Genomic DNA, 24,309 nt, shown 5'->3' with positions numbered 1-24,309 from the left:
GGCTAATTGTGTGATACACTTTGAAAGCTTCAAGGTATTTCTGTAGGTGCATTACATAGTAAATATTTTATACTTGTTCATTTGTTAAATTGCACCAAGATCAAATGAATCCAGTTCAGTTCTCTGACTATCGACAAACAAATTTATCTCTGTCACCCGGTTCAAGTGTCTTTGAATAACCTCCTCCTGATTCAGGTTTGCAATCAGTTGTTCGCACCAGGCACGAGCCCGTTTCTGGATTCTTTCTTCACACATCTCGATTCTGATGGCTTGGTTTTCTTTTGATTGTGCTAAGCAGTTCGCCATTGTTTCACGATCGGGAAACAAAAGCTATTGAATCGGAAAAATCGGAATGTGTATTTTAAATATATTTCCTGAGAGACGTGTCAAGGTTATCTTAAACCAAGTCAACGGCCAAAAACGCAAAACGTTCTAACCATCATCAATTGAGCTAATAATCAAGGCTTCATGTAAGCATTCTTAAAAACATTATTCCGCAAATATTATTCCTCACATAAAACGACAGATAGAATAAAAATATTTCTGTAGGATACTGTATTGAATCAGAAAGTAGATATCTGCCTAATTATTATTTGGCCGAAGGTCGATGAGAAACATATTTGAGTATCTTAGATGGGAGTAAATCTCTACCCAACGGGATGAAGTTCTGCTACTCAGCTTTGGCCTTGATGCATCTGGCTAAAAGCTATCTTTTCAAGCAAGATACTAAAATGAAAACGGATTCATCAATATGATTGCTTTTATTGTGTACAGTAAGAGTACCTAGAGATATGACTTAACCCCTTAAATTAATGATAATGCTAAATGTGAAGCCATATCATCACCAGAAATATCCACTTCCAATCGTGTTTGCTTGGTCAACAACTGTTAGGGGAGGGGTGACATATCATCGGTTTTCAAAGGTATGTTGGTTGTAGTTTTCTGTTCATTTGCACTGAGTTGTACCGTAAACAAAGCCGAAGGGTTTTGGTTCGACCTTTATCCTTCTACCAAATTTGTGCTCCTTTCAAGAATGCACTTCACAATACCATATTTTGAACTCAAAACCTTCCACACCCATTTGAGATTTACTGGCTGCGTAAACGCGTTGGCGTACTGTGGTCCTAAATAGCTCATGATGGATGTTTTCCGGTATGTGATTCCGGTCCGAAAACAAACCAGTTAGCTTCCACTTCACTCAGCCGCGGAGCTATGGAATCAAATCCATAGTTTATGAACTATTTTCTTCATGGATGTGAAGTTACCACCAGAAGCGGTTTGCTCAATATTGCCGTATGAAAAATCATGCGAATCCTTCCTTCAATCATTATGTGGAAAGCGGTGGCTCGATGCGTGTGAGACATCTGCATATAGGTAAACCAGCATTGCTTGTGCAGAGCAGAAATCAGATCTTGGTTGTGAGAACTTACTTGCTCCGCCTCTTGGGGGTCAGCCTTTCCCAAACGCTCCGCGTAAGGAAGTGTCGCTTCCACCAAGCGGTCATGAAAGTTGTTCGCTGCCTCCCTACACTTTGACAGGTAATTCTGTAGTCGGGCGTAAAGAAATGTTGTTTAGCGTTATACACAGAGTGGAAAGACATACTGGTGATGGATTACACGAACAGGTTCAAAAATAACGGAAAAAATAAAGCCCTTATTTCGATACAGTTGGCTGGTGGGGATTTTTAATCGACTGAGACGTGAATGCTTTGTTTGCTCCAGTTCATAATCGTGTGGATCAAAAACTGATCATCGCTAAGATCTGCTACTGGAGGAAATATTAGTGGCTTGGATGGTTTTTCTGTCCGGCTGGTTAACAAGCCATCCGATAATGCTGCAACAAGTCGTCATGTGCGAAGGTCAGTCCAGGATAGCATTAAGTATGGAAAAGTATGTATGCTGGTGGTCGTTGGCTTGTCCGCTGAGCTCGGCAATTTGATTGCAAACGTTTCATCACCAATCGAGGTGACATCATCAGTGCGTTATTGTGGAGCGTAGTAGTGCGTAGCGTAGTAGAGTAGCTACTACCATCTAGGCTACCTGAGCTACCGACATTTCCCTCTATAGAAGTATGTATGCAAATTCTCAGTAAATTTACACCAACTCACAGTACCGTTGCGCTTCACAACGACGCACTTACCATAGCATCTTCAGTGGTATGCAAATGTTCAAACATTCACTGCTCAGCCCAGCGAACGAAACATCAACCAAATCGCTGCAGGATACCGAACTTTCCTACGCGACTCCATTGCTTTTCGAAACGGAAGTAATACTTTAGATAACCTTGCACTGAGCCAAAAATAGGAATCATATCTATGAATTATTCTTTTCTATAACCCTGGATACTTCCTGCTGGTGCCAAAACTTTCTTCAGCATCTCAGATATTCGTGAAGCGGAATTTCATATTCTAGATACTCACTAACCTACTTTCTTCAACTACGTATCTTAAGTTTTAAGTACGCGCTAAGTGATCTCCATCGACGTGCACAAAAATCGGATTTTAGTATTATCTGGACAAACTGACCGGCGTCTATAAAAAGTAGCAAAGCAAAAAAGCATGGTACGCTACTGTAGTCTTCAACAGGTCGGTAAATTTTTCTTTGCACTGAATTAATCAAGGAAGCATGTGCACTAAAATATAACAGAAACAGGCCATTTTACTTCCTTTACTGGCCTTGATATCAACCGCGATATGCCCCAACAAGCATCCAGATATATCCTGAAGTAAACTTTGAATATCCCAATGAGTGTGTAATTCTTGGAGCTGAGTTTGTCAGAACTCAGCAACACTTATGTTATTTCTTAAATTTGCTTTAAATTTTCGTCGGTACCTCTTGATGGTTTTGTCTCAACGTCTCTGTTCTCACACTGACACATCTCGAAATTTCTTTTGACGAATTCTGTAACGTACATGACACAAAGGTTCACTTGTTTCCGACCATTTGCTGAGGGTGTTACACAAACTGTTCCGCGAAACAGGTACGCTGCTATCTTTCTCCGTGGATACGCATGATCTCACCACAGCCTAACCAAACTAAATTTCAGCTTGGTTGACCGCTGTTAACCGTTTACTTAGAAGGATTCCGGATATTCAGCTGAGGTGGACCATCCTCCGTTTAGAGCCAGTTGCTGTTTTGTACACAAGTAAAAGCCTCGGACAGAAAATGAATAAATATTCTCGTTTCTTCTATCGCTGACACTATTTTAGAGCTATTTGTATCAGGCTATTAGGAATCTGAGGAAGGTTCATAAATGTGTTTGCAAATGGACACCATCCGCCTTCTATGAGAGATCAAGAGGAGGACCGCAAAATGAGTTGCTAGTTAATATTCGACAAGTATAAGATCCACAAGGTCATTATACGGTTCTGCGCAGGATGTAAAGCCCTACTTGAAAAAATGAGTGGGGCGGTGTTAAAATAAAAAAGATATACTCGTTACATTTTGTGTAAAATTCACCTGTTTACAGCAAAGTTGAGGGCTGCAAAACCAATTTCAATTCTCAAGGCAACGGTTTGCAGTAGATAACATTTATCAACGCACCCTATGGTTACGCATTTTAAGTTTTTAAGACCTTTTGAAAACAATATGTTTTCTTGCCCTTTTACCTTTGTTGAACAGTTTTCGACCGTTTGCATTTATACAACTCGGAAAAGATATATCCGCTATTGACATCCAGATGGTTCTCTCATAGTACGACGTATACTTCACCCAGAATCATGCAAATTCGAACCTACAGCACGACGGGTTTTCACATTTTACACTAACCAGGGAGCTTTCAGCAACTTTCTTTTGACTACTCCTCAGGAAGTACACCGCATCTACAAGCCACAAGAAAGCATGTCTTCACGTCTTCTGGCAAGTCATCCGTTCACTACCATTCAGACAAACGTTTCTCGCCAACTTTAGGCCTTGTTAATCATTGTTTAGTGTACTAATAGTTTCACAGATTGGAGCAAGTCGAGAGTCAACAAGAGTAGTGATAAACTATTGTTACACAACTTAGTACTGAGTTTAAATTGAATGAGAAACAGAACCAGCGGGTTGTTTGATCCTAAAACATCACAATGCTAAGCGATTTTATGACCTTAGAGCCGAACTTACTTCACTGATTATATTTATCACAACGCTGGTTTTACTGGTTCTATTTTTTATTGGCCCTAAGAGTCCTAGTGACTAAGCGCACGGTCGTTTCAACTTTCTCTGTCACTGGAACGAATTAGCAACATGAACCTCGGTCGTTTCGTGATTTGAATTTTATACCTTCGCAAGTGTTTTACCACTACTCTACCGGCGCACTCAAATGCGACTAAGTTTACACCTCGGTAGGCAACAAGTAGCATTTTTAATGATACTACCGGTTTGTCTGAGGCTCTGACCGACAACCACAAAATCGTGTGCGACTTAAGAAATACACGACTAGCCAACTATTCTCATATGCGTATGAATTTGGCTTCAGCAAGCAACCCAACTGAATCGTTTGTTTGTAATATTATTTACCTGAGTCCCCGTTAAGACCAAATTAATGTGCCCTGGATAGAACTTGGAGAGTTTATTACTAATTAGGTTCAAGTAGAACATAATGTTAACATAAACTCGGGGACTAGGCCTACCTGATGAGATCCAAGATGGGCGAAACCCTTCATGTTGGATGTTGCAGAGTTTTCAGTAAATTTTCATTATCAGTATTAAGAGAGCAAGGAGATTACTAGGAAGACTGAATGTAGGGTTATAAACAAATAGTTACACACTGCATAAGCACTAAGTGGACATGGTATATATTCAGCCTAATCTTAATGATGGACTGTTTTATCTTATTATTCCATAATATCCTTCAAGACTGTCGAGCTAATTGGAGTAGGAAGTTCTTAAACAGTCATGTATCTAGCAGCACATAAATGGCCCGGGCTCTGTGTTGAAAAAAATTCAGGCCATTTTTCAGCTTTCTTGCCTACCGAAATATGTGGCATTGTACATGAAAGAAACTACTGTCATATGATACTTATAGCTAAATGCTCGTTTATGAGTAAACAAGCTCATTTGGGGGCAAAGACGTGGTTATTACACAGGTCTATGTCACGTACAGACAATGTTTGCTCTGAAAGCTTTGCTTATCCCGATGTTAGCTTCTAGACACAGCAGAAAACCCGTTCTTTGGAGTTTGCATGAACATTTTGTGTCACAGAAACGTAAAATATTCGGAGACTGCCTTTCCAGTCAATGTACATTAAAATAATCAAATTTGCTCTCGATAGAGTTCATGAATAATGCTGGAATAGCAATCCCCTGTAAGTTGTGTTGCTTGCTTAAACCAAAGATTATCTTGGTCAGACACGTTCGGTGTTTGTAATGCGATCAAAACACACCCTCCAGTTTTGTGAACTGGACGTATTCAATAGCCATTATGGTGACTATTTATGCTTGACATGTTGGAGATCTCCCAGCAATTGTCTTGCTTGTGTCTAGTCTCCCATCGTGAATTAGAATGTTCACTGACTTTTTCGGTCCAATCAAGTTAGTAGCCTTTTTGCGTGATGGCCATACAGTATATGGACAATAAAGATAAATTATTTACCTAATTTTGTCCTAAAACCGAAAAGCATTTCGTCTTGTCTCAACCAGTTCACAAGAATAGCCGTTTGATGTGTAGCAACTGTTCATTATTCGCCCTTCAGATGAGGAAAATAGACTATAATCTGCTCAGTCTGTGTCAATACTTTTCTCACGCTGTGCACAACCAGGTGATGTAAAACACTTCTTAATTAAGTTTCTCTCAAATCAATGTCATGTTCAATTAGGGGATGGACGGGCTGACGATTAGTGCGCGACTTACTCTTCATGCGTTTGAGATTCTGATTTGCGAATTCCAAATGTTTTTATTTCGTGAGTTGAAGCACATGTTTCATGACAGATAAATGACGAATGGATTTGGCGCTGAACACCTTGTTACTTGGTGAGTTATGTGTGGAATGGAGAAGAATTAAATCTTATTTTAAACTCAGTTGATTTCAGTCGACTATACTCCAGACAAAATTACTCCTACTTTGCAAAATTTCAGCCTTGAAAAATATGCTTCTTTAATTTTCCTGTGTTGAATTCATTTGACGAGGTTACTGAAAAGCGCCCTGGTCGTTTAATGTTGCCAACCATGTGCTCAAGTACATTTTGAGATCACTTGAAATTTTGCTTAATTCCTTTGCGAGGCCTACAAAGCGGAATTATCACCTGCAATTTCGAGTGTTGTTCATCTCCAGTGCTCAGCTATTTAACGACCGCTCCTTCGCTGTCAGTTATGCATTTTTCTGCCGTAAGTACTGTACAAAGTTAGAATAGTTAGTTTCATGGAACCAAATTTTGAATCCGTAGGGAACGGCCATCCCTGCTGGCAACAAGTTAGATTGAAAGAAACCAAGGGTCTTATTAGGGAAACCAGTATATATTGTACGCGTTACTTGTATCTTTGCACAGATATATTAATTACCCAATACGTAGTCTTACTCGTCTAATTATCGCGGCGCAAAATTATTCACATTCTCATCCAATACAATTGAGGACACTTTCCGATTCAGTGAAATCATTCGTTAGATCTGCGAATCCAGCTTCCGGTGCAGCACTGCGGACTCATCACAATTCCGGAGTACACCATACCAAACGATTTTACATTCATCAACAAGTTTGTGTTTTTCATCTGCATCTCATAATGAACCAACTTTTGTTTTACAATGTATGTGTTTGTAAACTCAATCTGATAAATGACTTCAAAATCACCTTAGGTCTAAAACAATCGGTTTGTGGGCAGGCCTGATTTTCTGAATTACTAAAAATAGAATATTTTTGACATTTTCGCTTCTATTGTCTCAGAATCACACACTAGAAGGCAGAGAAAAGGAACCGATTCACGAATTTTGAAATGACTGACATGAAGATATTTCTGTATATTTTTGTATTGCGCAAAATATCTTTTCAAGATCCAGAAAGTGACCAGCCTAACTGTGGATACTCTTGCCTTAAAGGAGTATGTTCTGCACTGTAGCGACCGAGTTGTTTCCTACTGCACGAGCATAGATGGTACCGCATGCAAAAGGATGTAAGCCAGCAATGTGTCGAAACATTGTTGGCCCCGATGCGTGTACGTAACCATCGTGGAGGGGCGCTAAACAAAACCTCGCCATTTTGAAGATGGAGATTATACTACAGAACTGGAGCCACGTAGACAGATTTAGGGAAAACTCAAACCTATCTTAATAATGCTACGTCCTAATAGCAGGCTGAGTGAATAATAATGAACTACGTGGTTCCTCACAAAGTCACAACCAAACCGTTTACTAATTAAAGGACGTGAAGTACTTGGCGAAATACACTCATTTACGAAACAAAATTGTTTTTACGGGATACCCACCTGAAACCCAGCTAAATCTCTCGTTTATGATGTTTCAAAACAACTGAATGTGCTGCACTTGGTCACCTCATGCTTCAATTGGTACTATATTTGAGATGTCGTGGTACATGTATATACGTAATGCACTACTCATAACGTTGCTGAAAATTCTTCGAATCGAAGGGACAACCGATAAAGACTTGGTTGTGATAAAAAAAGGTCAAGCAGAATGCATTTAAACGAAATCTGCCTTAAAAATATTCTATCTGGATAGCTTTGTAACTATAACACCTCCAAGCGTCAGGCACAGATGAATAGTTTTGTCCTTCAGATTTACCAAGGAAGCACTTTTTCCTAAGCCTTCTTCTAAAACGTCCTTTGCCCCTAAATCAGCTGTTCCTAACCTGAGTTTCGCTCGTAAACGCGGTAGCGCGACCGTTTATATTGGATGCATGCAGGACTGTTGTTGGTTATTTCGCTGAGTTTCAAAGCAACTATTTTGCAAAATAAGTCAAAGAACTTAAATGTACCTCACGGTTGATTTGCCATGTGTGAAAACGTTAAACTCGGACGCGTTGAGTTGCAACTGTCAGCTTTATTAAAAGGCATGAAAGCATCATTGCCCAGTAACAGGTTGCATAACGATATCTCACTTGAGTATTCTCCAAAAAGAAAGCGACCATTTCGTGAATATTTCGGCCAAAATCAGTGCAAACCTCTTCGATTTGCTCGGAAATTACCATTTCATTCGCCATTAGTTGATCCCACAATTCATGAATCTTCTCACGGTAGGCCGCAAAGATGTCTTCTATAATGGTGGTTTGTGTTTCCGGTACAGCTTCTAGCCTCTGGAGTGCCTAAATTAGGTTTCACAGGGAGCGAAAAATGACGTGACATCAGCGAGCGAAATATAGTATAATAATATAGTATATACTCCTTTACTGAGCTTATTCTGCCATTTCTCATAACTAGCGAGGGGACATTTAAGTTAAGTCTTCGGTACAGTGAAATGCCAAGCGTTTTTCAGAAATTCGAGCGATTGTGCGCATTGTGCTGCTAGTATAGATCCCTTTCTATCAAGCACACTTAGTTACACAAATCAACAACAACCTGTGAGGGAGTACTACAGACACCCCTCAATTGTGCTTGCTTCGTTTTGCTTCCCACAAGGAGCTGAGAACAGTAAAAATAATCTAGCAGTTAAAGACTTCCAAGATCAAGAATCCTGCTCGGCCTTCCTTGCAAATTACGAGAGGACATCAGTGAGTATGGCCGTTCTGTTCTTGCAATAAACCAGAGCACTGCGGCCTAAACTTTCTCCGCATCGTTGGATTTTTCCAAGGAGACAAAAAAAGCTTTCTGCGTCATGAACTATTCCATGTACATCTGAATGGACACATCTTACAATTTATGGAGCAGATCAAAGTGCCATTCAGAAAGCAAAATAAACCCAAGCTCTCGAGGGCACTGCATTTTACCGCGAGAAGAAATGAAGGCTTTATATTGTCTCTCCGAGCAACAGAAGCACAGAAATTTCAAATAATTTTGATTCTGATTTATAACTTTATCACGGAACGCACAATGGCTTTGACGTTACTTTCGGTCACTAATGGCGTTTTTTACTTAAGTGTTAACAACCTGTTTACCAATCAAATATTTTCAGCCTGTTCTGCCTTTGGCATAGCCAACCAACACTCCACAGCAGACGGTCCTAAGCTGTGCTGTTGTTGGAGCCTGTGGATAGGCAATTTAATGCATTGCCCTGAAAAACCCACACCAAGTATTCATCCGTAAATGTTTTTAGGGAAGAGCCGTTCCGTTTCCCTATCAAATTCCCGCAAGATAGCTGTTCAGACGTGAAAATTTCTATGTATCCAACGTGTATTGGTGGAGTGCTGATGACGCACTCGACTCGCATGCCAGATGTCCGGGGTTCAAATCCCGGCACGGCCATTGGATGTGCATTGCTGATTCTTTTTAATTAGAGCGAAGCTCGGGTTCAGTGCTTCCCTTTGGTGTGCACTCACCAGGATGAGTATGCCAGGACAGGAGGACGACCGTTCAAACGATAATGGTGCGAATGCAAACAAAATACATATCCAGCAAAACCCCAACTGAAATGACATTTGCTGTTAGAGGTATAATGTTCGTGACTATTATCGCCTGATAAAATTGCCAGATAAAATTTCTTTCTGCAGTGCTTAGGAGTTGCACCAAAATGAGCAGGGGCCAGTTGCATATGATCTTTACGGACCAAATGATTATTCCTGACCTACTAGATCATTTCTAGCGCTCTTCTGGCCTTCCAAAAATGCTTTGTTTTTTTTTTAATTTAACAGGAACAATTTGTGATACTATAATTCTCCATCTGGTCTAGCATCAAGAGGAGGGCAGTTCACCCACGACCATAATGCCAATCTTTTACCACCACTCACCTATTTCTTGCTTTCTTTTTTCTTGCAGGACGTGCCATGTTAAGAAAGGGAAAAACTGTCAGAAATAGCACTAATGGTAAATGTGAATCCACAAACCCTGTATCATCCACACGCTCCAATAAATAACAGCTCACATTCTGTTTATAATCCATAAATTCTCGAATCAACTTCATTCCGGCTTTTCGATCAGCCACCTTGACCTCCCGAATCGCTCCTCTTAAGCAATCTTCCTCCTGTTGGCGCTTTGCATACTCCTCCAGGCCGAAGTGAAAGAGCATACGAGAGCTGTCAGCCAACTTGTCGCGAAATGTGTAGTTTTAGTAGACTGGAGTAAGTGAAGGTGAAGCGGCATTTTCGACAAGCAACAAGGTCTGCCTCTTGGAGCAAACTCCAAAGTGACTTTGACAAAATATGTCCTGTATTTGCCGACAATTTATTATTCAGTTGTTCTCACATCAGTATTCATCGGGCCATAGTGCACATCTCAGAGATTTCGGTAATACTGATCATGTTTGTGTAATAATTCACTAAAGTTTTTGGCGATTCACCCGAAAACTGGGAGTATTAATGACAATGAATGGTGCGGAATCGGAAATTGGCTAAACGCAGTATACTTTAAGCATATATTTCTAAGTTAGCTTTCTTCCAATGACCCAAATATTCATCCTCAAACCTCAGCGAAAGATTTGTTAACATAGATCTGCCTTTCGGAACTTTTATTCTTAGTTCGAGACAATTCCGTTTCAGTGGCGAATAACGCAAAGTTCATACCTATTAGAAGTTTCTTTAGTACTTTTCACCATGTCCGCCGGCAGAGGCAGTTGCAGCAATAAGTTTGTATTTTTCTCGTTCCTCTCAAAAATTTGCGAAAGCATAATTTGCAAAATGTGCTCTCCTGTCTTTATTCTATTTGGTTATGTAAAGTTGTTGATGAAGTTCTGTAGAAATAGCCTGCACTGTCCTGGGTAAAACAACCAACCAGTTTTACCCAGGGTGTCCAACTTTAATTTACTTCTTATAAATGAGAGGGTGAATTTCTACTTATCGTCCTTTGGGCCACCAGAATAAGCGGACCCCTAATATGGAATGATTTTTGTTTTTTTCCTTTGATCATGCTCTAATGGACTAGTCTTTATTTCCGTAATACCAGTCTCCAACTTTTTTCACAATATAGTAATGAATACTTGAGTTACTTCACCTCTTTTTAGAGTCAGACCTCTAAAAGGGAACCGGATGAGAATGAAGAGTTGTCCCCGACCAACTCAAAGTTTACCAAAGGAACACTTTACCAAACTACGATTTGGAATGAGGCATCACAATTTCAGGAGCGGTCTGGCTATCTTAGCTGGCTGGTAATTTTACACGAACCGCGTATGTGCGCACACTATGCAGCTTTCTTCGGGTGAAGCTGTGCATTGAGTGCTTAGTCTATAATGGTTTTATGCAAAGGGTGGCGTTGTTTCACCATTCATTCAGCTAACTTTGCTTGTCCATCTTCACATCTTGGCTGCTGTGTCCCATCCACAGCGTTCGGCTAGGTAGGTTTCTGGGACAAAAGTGCTCGAATTTGAATTTGTCAGTATAGGGATACCTGGCTAATTGGTCAGAGCAGTCCTATAGATCTAAACTCAAAAAAGCATGTGAAAAGCATGCAGAAAGGTGCTTTATCCATTTAACCCTACAAAGTTTTGTTTTTCCTGTTACTATGTTACGCAGTAGTCTGTAGCGAAGAAAATGGCCTCCAGTCTGTGCGGTTATTTCGGTAAAACCGTAAATCTAATGGACCTTGGTGGCAACAGGTTGACCATAAAAGGATATTGTTCCACCACTTCTCCCACCAGCGGAAGTGACAAGAATTTCGTTCCATCCGGGTCACTTTTCATAATTAGATCATACAGATTATCTCCTTCGACTTCATCCACAAATGCGTTGGCATGGTACTGGGCTTGTTCTGCACGGTAGGCGCATATTTCTTCGTATTCTTCTTCCTCCCTCATCTTTTCGTTCATTTGATCCACAGTGATCTGATACTGCATGTAGGCAGCGTGACGCTATTTGAGCACAAGTAAGAGGAATTTGTACATTAGGGAAAGATCATTGATGCAAAGTTAGCTTCTGTGCATAAAAGCTTCAAACTCTAGGGATTCGAGTGAATTCGATGTTTAATTACCAAAGGGGCAAAAATGCTATTTAGTTTCAGATTCCGCTCGTGAACCATAAGGGTAGCTGGGTACAAATCTCATTTGCCTGATGCACGTTGTCGTTTATTAATGAACCACCCCCAACCACAGTTCAAATTTACCGGCATACAAATCTCTATAGTATTGGATACTTAGACAAAGCAAACTATTCGCCAGTGTAGGTACTTTGTTCTTCTTCGACTACAGACTATTTTGAATAACAGTATGCCTCTGTGGCTAATAATCGGTTTACGCTACCTTAGAGTAAAATGCCGCGTCAGTTAGGCTGCTTGTATCTATGTCTCTTAATCTGTCCTTGATAGAATTATGAATGCAATTCCATGTCTCGCTCAAAAACTAAAGATAGATGACTGATAATAAGTAAGAGAAATCTCTAAGCTTCTGTTCCATACTTTTAGGACGCATTTCTTTCTCTCATAAACATTTCGTTCTCCGGGGCGACAGTTTACGACCGCTTTTCGTCAACAGTACCCGGGATATTAGACTCTAAGTAACACATGGCTAGTAGTGTGTGAAAGGAAAAATTGGTTCCAGGAGATACGTGAATGTGCAGTGCTTATTGTTAGTTCATAGAAGCTGTCAAAGCACACTTTTGATCCCAGTACACTCATTTCGAGCTAGCTGGCTCAACAGTCTGTGACGTAGATCAAGCCGTTCGTTGCCACCCATCACAACATGTCATTCAGGTGCACCAGCTGGGTGGACAGTATTTCACTTGCATAATTCGATCAGGTTGAATGTATTTATAAGTATGAGATGCCTACTTCTTGCCATGATGTATCTCTCGTTCGTCCATACATAATACATGGTTTGGTCTTTTCCAGGACAACACACAGAGCTCCATCTACTACAGTATTCATGAACAACTTTCTCTGATTCACTTACTGTGTACAAGCTGTGAATTCTGTCCGTCTAGATGTCACACCCTGGGCGTATTATCACTGAGCGTTATAGATAACACGCTCAAACAAATCTCACAAGAGATTCAAACATCAGGCATCAAAGCTGCAACTAGTGAACTTAACGGTCCGCAAATGTATTTAATCGACGTATATCTATGGGAAACAGAGCTAGTAGCGGGGCTGATTAGAAAAAGTGGCGCTCGTACCAAAAATGTATAAAAGTTGCTTCTAGATAGGCTTTTTATTAAAATTAGGTAAGTTTGAGTTCATATGCATCAAAACGTTCTTTACCTGGAGACTGAATAGAATCCCTCGAAGCCAAAAGCACATTAATAATCTTTCGCTGCAAAATGTGCAGCACACAGATGCCTCAAGTTCCCATTATGACTATATGCCCCATACTCCGTATTTCAGAATCCAAAGAAAATTCATTGAATATATTTGCAACGGAACCTTAAAGTAGCTTCTGTGCCTCACATCATGAGAAAGAATTTCAGTGTTCTAAAGATTAGGAAATACTCCATAGAATTCCTAGCTTCAGCAATTTCTTCATGCACGTGGTTTCGGGGGTTTCTTAGCCAAGCTTTTTTTATTAACTTTCACTTTTCGAGACATCACATGGATCATTCAACTGCACTTCAACGCTGAATTACCGGAAGGTTCAAAGTATATGCTGTGAGATATAACCAAGTAGCTGTCTATGGTGTATATTCGTTGACTGCCTATCCCTTGCTTAAATCCTCAGAGAACTCGAGGAGATCTAAAAAGTGGCTCTTGTGAAAGTTTTAAGTTTAGCTTGAGTTGTGTGACAGCTGTTTGAAATTATGTTTTAGATTGTTGTTGGAAGATTAGGTCACAAAAGTGCAGGCCCAAAACAAAGCTGAACTTGATTAATCGGTTTAGTTGGTTTGATTTTAATGCTGCATATGGAACGCTTGGGTCACTTACTCTTGAAAGGGGGAGAGGTCAGAGAGAACAGTTTAAGGGCTCTACAAAATACGGAAGGAGGTGATGCTTTGCAATAGAAAAAACATTTCTCAGCTACACGATAAACCAATATACAGTTTACGCCTCCAAAAACCTGGTTCGAAAACTGTTTCTCGTCTTAGGTAGCCGTTAACAGCGTCGGTTTTTGATTACTTACTGCCTCTTCTCCAATTCTTTGATAGTCTAAATATTCGAGCTGAGCAAGGAAAGCGCAAATGTACGGACGGTAATTTGCATCACTTGTCAATGGATTTTCCTCCAAAGTGAGTGATCGCAGTCCTCGAAACTTCCGTAAGTAGACCGTCTAACAAGGGCTGGATGTCCAATATGAATAGACATACGTTTTCCAAATCGTCCAATAAGTTTCGTCCCAACGACAAATACTTCAGTTTCTTCAGATTATCCAGCCCTTCAATTACTTTAATTTGATTGTTAAACAGGCTAATATCTTCCAAGTTGTGAAGATTCTCCAGATTCTCAATTTTCTCAATGCGGTTGAAAGACAGATCTGTCCGGAAAGGAAAAAATTGGTAATCTCGTTAGTTGAGGGACGAACGTCGGTCCATCATGTCCAATTATTGTGATAAACACATTCCTTCCGTAGGTGGATAGTAGGACACTGGGTGGTGGTTATATATGCTGCATTTCCTAGCCAGAGATTCGGCGGAATTTTTAACTTCGGACACTGGTCACTTCAGTGGGATTACTGCTAAAGCGCGGCAGGCGATTCCCCCGCCAGTTCACCCATTCACTTGCTGGGCACAATATTTGTGGTACTTACAAATGAACAGTAGTTTAAAAATAATTACTGTTAACAAAACGGTAAATTTTATCGCCCCTAGATTGAACTTACCTAACCAAGTCAGGTTGGTGAGGCCATCCAAGTTTTCAATTTTCTCGATGATATTATTGTCCAGTTGCAGTCTAGTCAGGTTAGTGAAGGCATCCAGGTTGCTTATCTTGAATATATCTTCACGGGAAAGAGATGGAAAAAACTGTATCCACAAGTTTTACGAAATACAATAGATGAAGAATATATCGCTCGCTACTGGTTCTCAAAATATAGGCCCGTAATCCATACTCACGATACATTCTCAATACCTAAGGTGTAAAGCCGAAAAGTTTTCGAAAAAACTGGTAGTTTTAGATAATTTTATATTAAAAAACTGCCCGGAAAACCCCTAAGAACACAGCTCACTCCTCTAGAGATTACACGATAGCACTCCCGGTCAGGCGTGATTTGCGGTGCGACCGCCTCCTCAAAAACCGCATTGTTTCTTTCAAAAGCTACATTCTGTATGATTCGCAAGCCAGATTATTTTGGTCATCTGAAATGCGTTTACGTTAAGTACTTATTTTCAGAGTCCTCAACGCACTGGTAACGACAGTTTGTTTGACATTTTCGTGGAGCAGAGATAGTTTAAATGTCTGTCTTCTAAGGTGTGATGTGCATTTATCGTTTGCATTGTGTAGAGTGTTGCTAAGAAAAGTGAACTGTATCAATCTTGAACCTTATGCCTGTGAACTTACTAGGTGAGTAGTTCCATCAATTGCGGTGGTCTGCCAACTGGACTGAGAAAACCAGAGCAGCAAATGCTGCCTGAAAGACTCGTGATGAAGGCTTAACATCAGCTTATATGTCAGGGAGTTACAATGCTGCCGTGTGCCCCGTATCGCTACTTTGGTTGGAAACCTCACCGCTACCTTTCGGTGTTTAACCATCAATCTTTTTTAAGCTTTAAGCAAGTCTGATGCAAACACCTGATCAGTAATACGTCCAAAGATCTTCAGAAAAAGTAAGCCACCAATAACAGACGAACTGATTATACTCAAAGGCCTGCGCTAGCTTGCTCGTGCTCTGTGTGTCTGTCTACCAACTTCCTCCCGAAGCCATTTTTGGTACAACTATGATGGCAGTGGAAGCGACACTAGGACGTCGTAGTTTTGGCTGTGACTTATTAAAGAATAACCTGTCATCTCACAAGATGCTCCAGAAGATGTCAGCATTTCCCAAGTGCCCTTTTTTTCTAATGTCGACAAACCATTTTTCTGAATCGTCAACTCCCTTCTTGTCATGAAAGTTCCTCAACCCCTACTGACAACCTGTACTCCAAGTGTGCCTATGAGTATTGGCATCTAACGTCAGCTGAGTTAGAATTGTTTGGATATTCCGCATAACTAAATCATCCTTAGTTAGAACAGCAAATGTGCTTCACCGAATATGTAATCTTCGCGTTCTTTCGCGTTGCGAGACGCTTGGCCGTTTTTCAGATTGTTCATATTAGTTGCATCGTTGATAGGCAGCTTTCTGAAAACAACACAGTTTCCCCCTTTGCTCCCATTTTAAAAACAGGTACTATTCGCACGAAATTCAGATCTGGCACAATCTGCACCAAGTGCTATGTTGCAGATCAGGAGCTTAGCAAATAACTCAGTGAAATTTACCATCGACCTGAACCCTAAAGTGTCATTCAAAACCTAGTTCAACTGTTTGCTTAGGAGCGAAAGATGACAAGGAACAATAGAATTTAGAAAACGATGCAAATAACTTGAAACTAGCCTCTGTCAAAGGCAGATGTGGACACTTCAACCCGAAGTCTAGACTGACTAACTGAAGTACAGGTTTATGTATTGTGATGTGAATTATTGATGTACAAATATGAAAACCTCTGGGTAGGAATAATGAAACACCTTAATTTAAGTTAGAAAACTGCGGTCAGTGAGTACTTTGCACCAATGGACGAAGCACAAAGCTGCGGTCCTGAGAAATGTAGTCATCTAGAAAACCAGCAAACTAAGTGTTCACATGAGTACTGCAAATAGTATTCACGGAATTCACTGGCTTGTTTGCAGAACGAGTGCATGATGCTAATTTGCTATGGTGAACATTTAATGGGGAAGTTGAAGAACGTCTGGAGTAATCAGCTAGGTGAATCAGAGACAAACCTAGCAATAGTTGCTTTGCTTGGGGTCTATCAAGAGATCCTCCGAAAGTTCAGTGCTTATCTGTTGGTTACTTAGCCTCTTGCTCAGTTAATTGCTACCAAGAATAACGTTTAATGTGGTATCCCCAATGTACTCCATTTTGGTCGGCACATATATAAAATATTTTGAATGGAGTACATTATCCGGATCCAAATGTGTACCAAAGGTAGTTTGGTGTTACGTAGATGACAAGTTTGGCGTGATCAGGTGTGATAGAACCAACGAACCAATATGTAGATGTTATGAATCCTTAAGGAGTTAAACTTTAATTCAGCCGTAATAAACTTATTTAACTGTATGACATATAAGAGTGGTTCGTTTGAAAACTACGACTTTGTCTTGGCTTCTCCTTTAGTTCTGCTTGAAGCCTGTTTAGGTCATCCAAATGAATCTCGTTGCACGCAACTTTGTCATTTTGCCTCAGGTGAGTCGTCACACGGAATATTTTCGGAGTTAATTTTGTTACCAACAAGCTGTAAGGTTCCACACACGTCCCTTGACCACAGGCCGATTAATCTTGTTTTTTATAGCTCACCAATTGTTGGTTAAAAGATGAAACTTGATAATTAGCATTGGGTTCCGGCTGTAAGTTCCATCATCTAGGTATGCATTTGCAATTACCTAACAGTTTATATTTGCAAGGTATGCAGTAGGCTTTTTTCTTAGCAAACCACTTGGCATGCAAAGTGCCGCAACTCAAAGCTGAAAAAATACGTAGCAAAATGAATTACTCTGAAAATTTAACCCAAGTTCTCCCACGGAGCTGAACTCAATTCCCTCTACGCGTGCAATTCTTCCGGCCTCTTCTTTCGGACCTTGTGAATACACTGCCGCACGCAGCAAAGTATCGGTGATGACTGTTGGTTCTGTTGTGCCCCATAATCGCTGAATACCTAAATATAAGAAACGGTAACAAGCGTAAAATCAGCTGCCAGGAAGTTTACTCATCACTACTTAGTTTTTCTTCCAGTGCAACCGTCACCACTACCACTACCACTACTACTAATATTATCATTTATTTTTTAACGGCATGATCATCATGAACACTAAATATAGAAGAATATACAAGGGAACACCCGAAAAAAGTGGAAGGCGTTTTATTCGAAGGCATAACATCATCTTCATCATCACCGTCATCATCGTCGTCATCATTATCATCAACAGCAGTAGAAGCGCAAGCAACTCAACAATCATCACGGTCATGACATTCATCATCACTGTCACCATATCTCCATCATCAAGGTCCTCGTCAGCATAAACATCAACATCAGTAATACATGGCCTCCAAATGGCTGCTTAATTTTTTTCTGAAGTACCTCCGCTTCCATCTGCTTGCGATTTGTTGGAGAGAGGTCAGACAAGCCAGTTAAGTAACTCAAAGCGCTGATTAACAACAGTTTATTTGGATAGGCAAAAAATAAAACAAACTTCACAAACTCACGTGTTCCTTGGAAGATTTCAAAGTTCGGAATTGACTGTTCAACAGCTGTAATATTTCAAACGAATACCATTTGACGTCCATTGAAGCCCACATCATGTATAATGTAAATTCGAACTATATCGTGATGGTTGGCACAAGTCCTACTTTGCAAAAGATTCGGAGTACAAAGCGACAAAGAGTTATCTGTATGCATTTTTCTGCAAGGATTCGGCACAGTTTCCGGTTGTGGACAACGTAGCCGCAAGAACTTGCCAGGGGACGCCTTTATAGCGGTCAGTTTATGCATAAGTCACTGTGAAATTCAGGACCAAAATTTTTGAAAATTAACGTTTTTGCGATCTCTTCTACTGACCAATTCAGACTGAGGGATTACAAAACTAAAATCGAGTGATCCATATAAGAAAAACGAGTTTAGAGTGGAGTATTCGGGTGGAAGTATGGAAATTGTTTACGTCACGTCAAACGGCCTGAGTGGACGGTGGTTAAATGAGGGGACCGTTGAATGCTCGGTAAGCGTGCAAACTATTTTCTGAGTGCACAGAGTCGAGTTTCGTAAGCTAATTGCTGTTGGCTCAAGTGTGGCAGGACAGAACACAAAAAGTGTTTTTTGGAATTAATTAGTCGATTATGTATCCCTGCAGCTGTCTTTCATTCAGCCCGCTTATTTTGCACCTCAGTCTGTTAGTCTAAGTTGATCAGGTAGAAATATTCCTTTCTACCTTGAAGTTCCTTCTGGCTCGGGACTAGATAAGCTTCCATTTGTGTTGATAGCGCACTTAAACTGACCGCTTCAAGCATAGGAGGTACAGATTTCAAGTAAATCGTAATACGTCCACTGGCTTCCTTTATATTGTGGCAACTGAGATGCAAGTCCGAGAGCATCAAGCGGAAGGTACTCTGACCACATCTTTAGGTTGATACAAGGGTCTAAACAGCATCACATGCACTACTAACCAATAGCCTATGGTTACTTCAACTTTAAAAATGCCTTTGTCCCTGGATAGATTAGCTCTTCTGTATTATTCGTCAGGACGGAATGCTCTAATTATATAATAACAAATTCAGGAACTTGCACAGTGCACACCTGATGATTTTTCCGAAGAGGTGTTATAACAAATTAGTGTACGGAATATCCGTACTGAGACGTGACAAGGCACCAGGACCGATCTCCATCCAGCCCTTTTCAAAGAAGGCGGAAAAGACTTGGCGACCCATCTGACAAAGATTATTGGTGCTATATGGGACGAAGAAAAAGTGCCTGCAGAATGAAGCAGGCACTATATTCAGAAAGGGTACGCGGACGCTATGTGGAAACCGCCATCAGCCTGTTAGCTGCTCTCTGGCCTTATCCTTCGAAGGTTGGCTGAACACAGGGAGAGACGGATCCGTGAAAACCAAGCTGGGCTACGTTTTTCAAGACGATGCATCGATCACATCTTTACACTCGACAGATTCTGGAACAGTGAGACTGCTTCCAGCAACCAACAACAATGTGTTTCTTGATCTGAAAGCTGCCTTTGACTCTGTGAACCGTCAATCACTATGGAATCGTTTGTGTAGCGAAGGTTCCCCCATAAGTTCTTGATCTCCTTGAGACGCTATTCACGAACTCCCTCGACCGTGGAACAGTCTACGGGAATCTCTCTTCTAAGTTCACCACATCAAGTGGTGTCAGATAGGGTTGTCCTCTTTCACATTTCCTCTTCAACTTCGTCACTGATGCGATCACGGAGGAATCACTACCAGCCTCTAATGCCTGTGGGGTCGAATTGCGACGTCCGCTCACAAATATCGAGTACGCAGACGACACAGCTCCACTTGGGTCTGGCCCCGTGGTAATGCAAACAATATTAAATTAATGCGCTCCACGCTGGAAAAGTGTAAAGTGCTACTGCAAGACCGAGCAGCTATATCACTCCCGGTGGTCCCGCGAAATATTAAATCTCCATTCGCATCGGAAGGGCCAGAGCAGCTTTTGTGAACCTGCGTCACCTGTGGTGTAGGCGTGACATCAGCTTATCCGTCAAGGGTCAAATTACAATGTTGCGATGCGCTCCATATTACTATACGGATCAGAAATCTGTCGCTGTGCGCTGAGGACGCCAAAAAACTCTCGATGTTTGACTATCGATGTCTTCGGAGGATTACCCGGGTCTGGTGAGAACGCCGGATGCTGAAGTACGTCTAATGGTATTCGGAAGAAATAACTCACTCTCGATAGATGTACAGGTGATCACAGTGCATAGGTTGCGCTGGCTTGGCCACGTGCGGTGTTTGCCAGTCGACTGACTTCCTCGAAGAGTTCTTTTCGGACAACCAGGCGAAGGGTGGAAGAGTGCAAGAGGAGGTCAAACAGTGACCTGGCGGCGAAGTATAAAAGCCATTACCATCAAACTCAACTGCGCTGGTTATTACCGTATTCCTGGATGGGGACTTCGAGACGGGCCACGCCAATCGTTAGAGACATCGTCAGATAAGACCCAGTCGAACCTTCAGTGGCGCTCATGCCGTAAATGCATAGCTCCCTTCCAAATCCCCCCTTGACAGTCCACTGGCAGTCCTGTATTTACGCACCAGTTTATTGGCTCCCATCTCCAGTGCGCATCTACCTACTCCACCTCCCCAAATCATCGGTGAACGAAACTGTGGCGGCAACAACCACTGTACGACAAGTACGCGGTCCTTACGGCTGACAACGCTGCTGCTTCTGCTGCTGCTGATGATGATGATGTTGATGATTATGATGATGATGATGACGATGATGATGATGATAATGATGATGATGATGATGATGATGATGATGATGATGGTGTACTCATTGCCTCACTTAGATGCATGTGAATACTTGGTGGTTTTCGTAGCAGGTTTGCTTTTGTGTTGTTTATAAGATTTCACCACTGGACTGTTGAAGTTAGATGGGATATGCCAATCCAGTGCTATCGAGTTAGACTATGATAGGTTCCATTGCAAGTCTATAAGTACGTCAATCCACTTTAAAGTTGGTCCGATAACATCTGTCATCATGAGGTAAGATTACCGCAAAGATTTCACCGCGTTTTGAGATTACTATAAAGCTAGCTTTTTTATTTTCCCTATACTGAGTTTCTTTTAGTCTGTTCAGTAATAGTGATATTAAGTCAGGTGGTGAGATCATGTCACATTTCGTACAATCCTACTACCGAAATTTGCGTGAAAGGGATTAGTTCCATCTTATCCATCCCACTTTGATGCAGCGAAGTTTATTTCGTAAAGTTGAATAACTTACCTGCGGGATCAATTGTCTGAGTTGTTTGTGGGTCACTTACAGTGGACGAAAACGGTCGATCAAGTCTGGAATTATTTAGAGAATGACTCCAGATTACACAATGCACTTCATGGCTTGCAGCCTTCGTCTAGGCTGCAGATGATTTCGTGTCGTAATTATTCGTCGTCAGAATACATTCGACAGGTAAGCAGAACAAATCTGACCAACGCATGAACGAGCAAGTGTGTGCAAAGTCCTCTACTGTTTAGCCTTGGCTGACAGATGGCTTAAATGACGCTAGTAATTTCGTTTGCAGCAGAGCGGACTGCTCATATGGGTCAGATCACCTATTTTTGGGGCGAGAATTTTCTTATCATCTCATCCAGAATTATTCCCATTCACATCTACAGTCGTAGTTTAGGAGACTTATACCATCCTTATTGCTCCGACATCTCTGTGTCAAATTTAAACTTGTGTAGTAGAAAATCAAACAAACAGCAGAAATTGTTTGACCTGCATTGGGCTTACTTCATCGGCACTCTTGCAGCTCGGATGAAACAGTTTCAAGCGTGCACAGAATCACATCCGTTTCGATAGTTTTCCAACCCCACCTTAATTTGGATCTTTAGACCAGCCGTTTCGAAATAATCGGCCAACTATGGAATTAACCGTCTGTCCACCGTGGCACATTGATTTACTGGAATGCGGCATAGATTTTTAGAGTAAATCATCCTCGCTGGAAACGCGCTGTATCCGTAATCACTTCTTTCAAAATGCCACTTTCAGAAGAGTACTGTTCGTCCGAACTTGTTGCCGAAAAAAGTTAGAGTACAGTAATAGTTCGCGCTTGTTTTGCATTAATTTGAAGTAATGTCTCGGAAAGTACAAGGAAGAGTTGTAGTACGGTATGAGTTACCTTTGTCAGGTAGTTATTATGGGCTTAAAGACACTCACTTTTAGCAGAGATAGGTCTCGGCTCCACGTTCATTACACTTATAAACAAATCCGAATCTCTGCGATGCAAGGTTAATTCTGATTGGTCGTGCAACAAATGGTGACGATATTTCAGGTCACGGGATAATATTTAAACGCCAGATCAATAGGCCGGATGGATTTCACTTTAGATGCACAGTAGATTTACCAAACTGGAGAATTGCTGTAAATTGTACTCCTGATGAGTGGCAATATAATGTATAGGTTTCCGAGAGTAATTTTAGTGGGGCTGATTTCAGTTTTTCGGCATTATATTCCGGAGGAGTTTAGCTTGTGTCTTTAGTTTTCTTTCTGATATCTTTCAAGCCACTGCGAGCCTGGTACATGAGTATTACATACAGAACACGGCTCTTGTTTTTTGCACTACTGCGCCCAACTGACAAAACTCGTTTGAATCAGTAATTTACTTAGCCACTTATAATCGTTAGCATTCTCTCTACTCTGGCAACTAAATTACATAGATTGCATCTTTTATACAACTCATATTCAGAATTCTGTCAGCTAGTCAGAAAAAATCGACAGTTTGGTTGACGAGTGATGATCTGTGGAGCCACTGATCCATTTGCAGAGACTGGTTGAAAATAACAGGTAAAAACATTAACTGAGCTTCAGATTCTACTCTGTTAGGATAGGGTCACACATTTTCATATTGGAGTAAATATTTGGTGCGTTCAGTGAAATGCAGTGTAGACTGGTAGTAAAATATCCCAAAGGTAAATAAACGGCAAACTCGGGATAGGACAAAACCTGATGATGGCTTCATGATGTTCTCAAACACTGCTATCAATATTCGAGCACTTCGGAAATTGATACAGTGATAGAGCAAAGGAGTAGTCCAATGATCTTGAGTAAATTAAGGTTGCCACACATTTTGCGCTTGAACCTTCGCTCAACTGAGCGTGTCGTAGTTGTATTGTTGAAGATGTTCTGATTCAGGAAAAAATTTTAGCTGAGGTCTTCTTAGTGCCTGCCTCAGTGGTTTTAATTGAGACATATCGAAAGTGGTCTTCCGCCAGAATTCACAGATAGCTGCATAATTTAAGTTTATTTTACTGTCCGCCTGTGTCACTAACGGAGAGTAGGTCTAAATGACATCAATCCTAAATTTCGGGATTTCAAAAAGCCCACATTGTGAGGTGGATAAACCGTTTCACAACATAATTTATCTACTAATTATGTGCGAGTAGTTTAGAGCTTCCGCAGTAGTGAGAACTCGTGCAAGCTCCGTGATTTGGTAGCCGATCAAAAGCGACGCCAGTAAACACAAAATTAGAGTAACACAAGATCATAAATTGTAACTCCAGGGATCTTTTAGGTGTGCGAAGATTACAGAATATACATGAGGACATTTAGATAGGATGATATTTTAGGGCAGCTCACCGTGACTCCTTTCTAATGAAACACTCGATGACTCTAACACAGCAGTTTTCACTAGAACAATCAGAAAGATTTTGGATAATAAACCAAAACGATAGCTTACACACCAAAGAACCAATGTTTGGTATCGAGTTTAATCTTATCTTGACAGCTGTGTTATCCTGAAAGGCTAATAACTCGTAAAGCGCACACGAATGCTGTTGTACTGCCCAACGCGCGTCCTTCATCTAAGGTTATTACGTGCTGAGATGTTCAGATTCGGAAGGATAATTATATATCTGAGGCCAAATTTGTTATCCATGGGCTCCTTTTTTCTCATTTTTTGGTTTCCTATGTGACCAGTCGGACCAACATGTGCTTTTACAGC

General features: G+C 40.9%; 1 protein-coding gene across 1 annotated transcript; it reads right to left on the bottom strand.

The window, feature by feature from the left end:
* Positions 1–8: 8 nt before the first annotated feature.
* T265_01610 (hypothetical protein) lies at positions 9–22,549 on the bottom strand (the record flags this gene model as incomplete). The annotated part of the gene is made up of 10 exons (XM_009165669.1): positions 9–330; positions 1,431–1,544; positions 8,031–8,234; positions 9,947–10,121; positions 11,567–11,863; positions 14,060–14,410; positions 14,756–14,872; positions 17,619–17,780; positions 18,329–18,373; positions 22,527–22,549. 5 exons carry the CDS (start codon positions 11,677–11,679, stop codon positions 85–87), a joined length of 852 nt encoding a protein of 283 aa, XP_009163933.1.
* Between the last annotated feature and the right edge of the window lie 1,760 nt (positions 22,550–24,309).

This window comes from Opisthorchis viverrini, assembly GCF_000715545.1.
Source record: "Opisthorchis viverrini unplaced genomic scaffold opera_v5_17, whole genome shotgun sequence".
Taxonomy (NCBI): Eukaryota; Metazoa; Platyhelminthes; class Trematoda; order Opisthorchiida; family Opisthorchiidae; genus Opisthorchis; species Opisthorchis viverrini.
Note: the sequence above shows the minus strand (reverse complement) of the source record. Positions and strands in the feature narration are given on the sequence as shown.